The sequence below is a fragment of the Triticum urartu genome, chromosome 6 (genome assembly GCF_003073215.2).
Source record: "Triticum urartu cultivar G1812 chromosome 6, Tu2.1, whole genome shotgun sequence".
Lineage (NCBI taxonomy): Eukaryota > Viridiplantae > Streptophyta > Magnoliopsida > Poales > Poaceae > Triticum > Triticum urartu.
The window spans coordinates 425130649-425135467 of record NC_053027.1 but is presented as its reverse complement, the minus strand read 5'-3'; the positions used below and the strand labels follow the sequence as shown (position 1 = coordinate 425135467).

Sequence of the window (4819 nt, the reverse complement as noted above, 5' to 3'; positions counted from 1 at the left end):
GCTTCAGATGAAGATCTCTTTATTCCAGAAGCACCACATTGAATCTTCATCCTTGTGAAGCTCTATACACGTCAATTGCGATCCATTCTAGCAGTTTTGTGCCCAACTACATTACCCTTCTTCGTTGCTCTTTTATCTGCAAAATAGATCAATCCATAATCTAGTGGCACACTATCTTGATTAGTGTCATTGGATCAATAAAGTTTTTCTTATCCAAAATCACCCCATAAAGCAATCTTTAGGAGAGCTTCTGCCCCTGCGCCGCTCCCTCCCCGGGGCGACACGGGCGGCGACCCCCGTCCCTCCCGCAGCCTCCCCTCACCATCCCCTCTCCTCCTCGCCGTCGCTGGTGGCCTCCGGCAGGCAAAGCCTGCGCGGAGCCGTCGGCGGCGGGGTGCTCTCTGGCTGTTGCTCACTCGGGAGGAGGGGATCTCGCGTGTGGGTGGCGGCTATCCAGCGTTCGGCTCCGGGGCAGCGTCCTTGCTCGCGGTGGAGGCGGTCTTCGGCGTGCGGCGCGGCGTCTGGTCGCGGTGGTGGGCGCACCGTCGCGGTGCGCGAGGTCGCGGTCGTCGGGCCTGTTCGGTCCCGATCCGATCTGGGATCCGCGGGCGGCGGCTGGCGCGGACGGTGGAGGGAGGCTCGGCTCCTCTGTTGCGCGTCTTGGAGGCCTCCTGCAGCGTCTTCTCCGGCTAGGTGCCGTGGTGGTTCAGGCTGGGGCTTCGGCCGGCCGGCTGCTGATCTGGTAGCTCGTCCGGTGAGTTGGGGTGGGGTGGCGGCCCTCCCTCCCTGCTAGGGGCTCTTCTGTGGCGCTGCAGCGGCAGTGGGTTGCTAGATCTGGCTTGTTTCGGCCATGTTCGGCTCGTCGGCATCTGGCTGGCGGCGAGGATTGTGGTGGCTCCTGCTTGGCCATGGCGCGATGGCTTCATGGGAGGTGTGCGGGTCAGCGGAGGTGCTATGCGTGGGGGTGTGGGTGTTGCTCCGGGCGAAAGCTTTGCCGCGCTCTTGCCGGCCGACAGCGTCGGCGTCTATGGACGTCGTTTCACCTCCTTGGAGGCGCCGCCGTGGAGTCCACCCTTCACGCACCCTTGGATCCAGTTCTTCGGGCGAAAGCCTAAGACCCAGTTGGGTCGGGCGACGGCGTCGACATCGTCGCTTCCCTCTTTGGGGCGTCGCGTGGAAGAACTTTGGATCCCGTTTGCACGCTCCATGGGCTGGACGCTCGCGACATCGCGGTCGGCAGGTGTCCGTCCGGCGATGTGATTGTTCTGCGCGGCTTCTTGTGTGGCAACGATGTGGCTTCGAGTGGAGCTGGCTTGCTGATGGGTCTTGGTAGTCGGTCTCTTCCGGCGTGTTCGAGGGGTCGCCGCTCTGGCGCTGGCTCGGCGCAAGCCCAACGCTTTTCTCCTGCAATGCTTGTCGACAGAGTCGGAGCTGCCTAGTCGCCGGTGTGTGTGGCTGACTGTTTGGCATCGACCAGCGCAGGCCTCGACGCTTGTTTGTGGTGAGGGCTTCTTCGCTGGTCGTCGATGGTGGAGTCGGAGTCGCCCTCGCGGAGGTGTGATGACGATGACACCGGGTTGCAACCTCGACGATGCTTTTCTCTCTGGCGGCATGTGTGCGTTCTTGTGTGGGTTGCCAGGTCACCCTGTGTGCCTTGTTTTTCGGGCGTGTTGTAACGATTTTCACTCGGTTTTCCATTAATTAACCTGGCTATTCTCTTCGACCTTTTTTAATGAATCGGACCATAAAGGACCGCGTTTAACAAAAATCACCCCATCTCTGCACTTCCATAGTGTCTAGAACAGGGCAGAAACACCAACTAACACAAGTTTTTTTATATTCTTTGGAAAAAGTTTTAATCCAAGGTCCCAGACACTCCTCAATATTAGAGGGAGTCTTTTTTAGACCAAAAGTACATTGCATAAGACTCCAAATTAGAGCTGGTGCAGAACATGTAAAGAACAAGTGATCTACTGTTTCATGTTTGCCACAGAACACACATGTTCTTTCCCCTTGCCATCCATGGATATATGACACTAATTAATACACAAATACACAGGACGTAATCCATGGATATATGAACTCGTGAATACATCGTCAATCAGGTGAATGAATGCTATCCTTCAGAGAAACAAAAACAAATCTGAAGAACATTCGAGCAAACTATAGTTACAAGAGATTGATACACTGTACATACTTTTCAGTACAACCATGCGACTCCCGTACTAGGTGTAGCTGGCGGCTACCATCTTGGGCTCGATGTACAGGTTGCGCCTGCAAAGCGGGCACGTCTCGCTCATCTTGAGGACTTGCTCCAGGCACGCGCCATGGAAGACGTGGGGCTTGCCGCAGCCCGGCCACGCGGCGAGGTCGTCGCCCTCCAGCAGCTGCCAGCAGACGGGGCAATCCTCCCCGGCGGCAACAACCCTCCTTCGGTTCGCCGGCTGCTCACCGACGTCCGTGCAGCACTCCTGCCCGGCTGCAACGACCTTCCTCTGCTTTGCCGGCCGCTCGTCGGCGTCCCTGGTGCACCGCACCGGCTCTGGCAAGTGCAGCTCCATGCCGGTGAAGCGCCCGGGCCACGGCTTCGCCACCATGCCCTCCAGCGCGGCGCACATGTGCCGCATGCTCGCTAGCGTGTAGTCCGCTCGCCGGAGGAGGCCAACGTCGACGAACACCTCGACGCGTCTTGCTCCCGGCGGGACGCTCACCTTCGACGCCAAGCTGGACCATAGCTCCTGGAGCTTCTTCCTGAAGCCATGGGGGTATATCAGCAGGCCCAGCGACGATCCGGCCCACTCCAGCGACCTCGCCGTGTGTTCGCCTGTGGCTATGAACCGGAGCTGGTGCTCTTTCGTGCTCCTGCGCGCTTCCACGCCGCACGATGATGGCGAGAAGCGGGTGTAGCGGAAGAGCACGAGGATCTGCATGAGGTCGGCTTCGTCTTGCCTCTCCGTGGCGGCGACCTGCATGAAGCCGGCCGTCTTCCCAGCGGCGGCGAACCGCGGCGCCGAACCTCCCTCGAGGACGAACTTGCTGGGGTGTACCATCTGTAGCAGCATGTCATTGTGGGCGCTGCTCTCCATGGCCTCTTGTCCGTCAACCTCGTCGTCGCTCTCCTCCTCCTCGCCGCTGCTGTCATCTTCGTCGTAGTCTTCCGAATCCGAACCCACCGACTCGTCGTCCTCGGCCCCGCTGTCGTCATCGTCGTCATCCTCCGACGACCACAGCATATGATCCTCTTCGTCCTCCAACGGCGGAGGAAGAACGTAACCGTCGTTGAAGAGACCCTCAAACCGAACGGCGACCGCCACATCACCAGTGGGGTCGCCGCCCTGTCGCCTCACGCGAGAGCAGAAGAGATCGAGGCCCATCACCAGCACCGGTCGCGGCAGCTCCGCGCGCGGCCTCTCGGACGACAGCGACGCGAGCTCGAGGGTGCCGTCGACGGTCTTGACGTAGGCTTCCACGACTTCGACGCGCTGTCCGCCGCCAGCTGCGCTCGGCGGCGGGTGGACGAGGGACACGTGGGTGACGACGCCGCGGCGGCCGTTCAGCACGGGCGCTGATCTCAGGGTCTCGCCGCCCTTGACCTCGACGGACCAGCGGAGGTCCATGGTCGGATGGAATCGAATTAGCCAGCTAATAATCTCGCGTTAAGCAAAATCGTGCTCCTCGTCTGCTTATATGGATCGCATAATTGCACTGTCACAAATCGTTAATTAATCGTAATCCGCATTTTAAGTGGATTTGTTTTCTCAGGTTACTCTAGACTAGAATGGCACTCGGAGTGGATTGTTTACAAGGTATTTTTCTTGTTACGTGCAACGTTTTTCTTTCTACTTCATCTTTTTTTAGGGTAAAACCCAACTCTATTCATGAAAATTCACATAAAGTGGGATATATATGATATCATGAGGAGCACCAAACCAAACATGGCGTCTTGGACCTCTAGAAAAAGAAAACTTGACTAAACGATGTGCTTCAACATTGACAACACGACTCTCAAACACAAAAGTACAGTGCAAAGGAGGTGCTCTCAGATTAATCTCGCTAACAGTCGCTCCATACGTTCTCCTAGCATTTTTATTGATGTCAGATACCACCTGTTGGCAATCCGAAGTCACCACCAGGTTTTGGATTCCAAGATCCTCTGCAAGGGCCAAGGCCTCCCGACATGCCATCGCTTCAAGGGAGGCTGGGTCTGTGACCCCTTCGACAACAAGGGCTGAGCTACCCATGTAATTTTCTTCTTCATCTCTGCAAACATCCGCAACTGATCCTCCCCTTCTACCTGCCACTCCCGCATCCACATGTATCTTGAAATGTCCTATTGGTGGGTTCCTTGGCCGTGTATGCGCCTGAACGTGTGTGACGACTGTCGCCGCCCCTCTTTCGTTTTTCTCGTTAACAATACCAAGATCAACTATAAACCTTGTGATGAAACCATGAGTCGTATGGGGACTTTGAAATATAGCTTCATGAATCGCCTTACGCCTGGAGTGCCATATGGCCCATAAAGTTACGGCAACCAACACAAAATCCTCATGAGATAGCAACTCCATTAGTGTGAATAACCACTGCTTTGCCTTGGGCTCCGATGTTTCTATGATTTTATGTGTAGTCTCCTCATCCATGAGAGCCCAAACACTTCTAGACGACGTGCATTTCAAGAGTGAATGGCGCCAGGAGTCACGGACTCCGCACAGGCCGCACTGTGGAGAGTCGGCCATATGACGGTGAGCGCGAACATCATTTGTCGGAAGTGAGTGTTTCGACAATCTCTATAAGAACATCCGTACTTTGCCCGGCACTGCAG

General features: G+C 56.5%; 1 protein-coding gene across 1 annotated transcript; it reads right to left on the bottom strand.

The window, feature by feature from the left end:
- Positions 1 to 2225: 2225 nt before the first annotated feature.
- On the bottom strand, positions 2226 to 3617 carry LOC125516831. Its single transcript, XM_048682131.1, has one exon. The coding sequence runs from the start codon at positions 3615 to 3617 to the stop codon at positions 2226 to 2228; it is 1392 nt and encodes a 463-aa protein (XP_048538088.1).
- Between the last annotated feature and the right edge of the window lie 1202 nt (positions 3618 to 4819).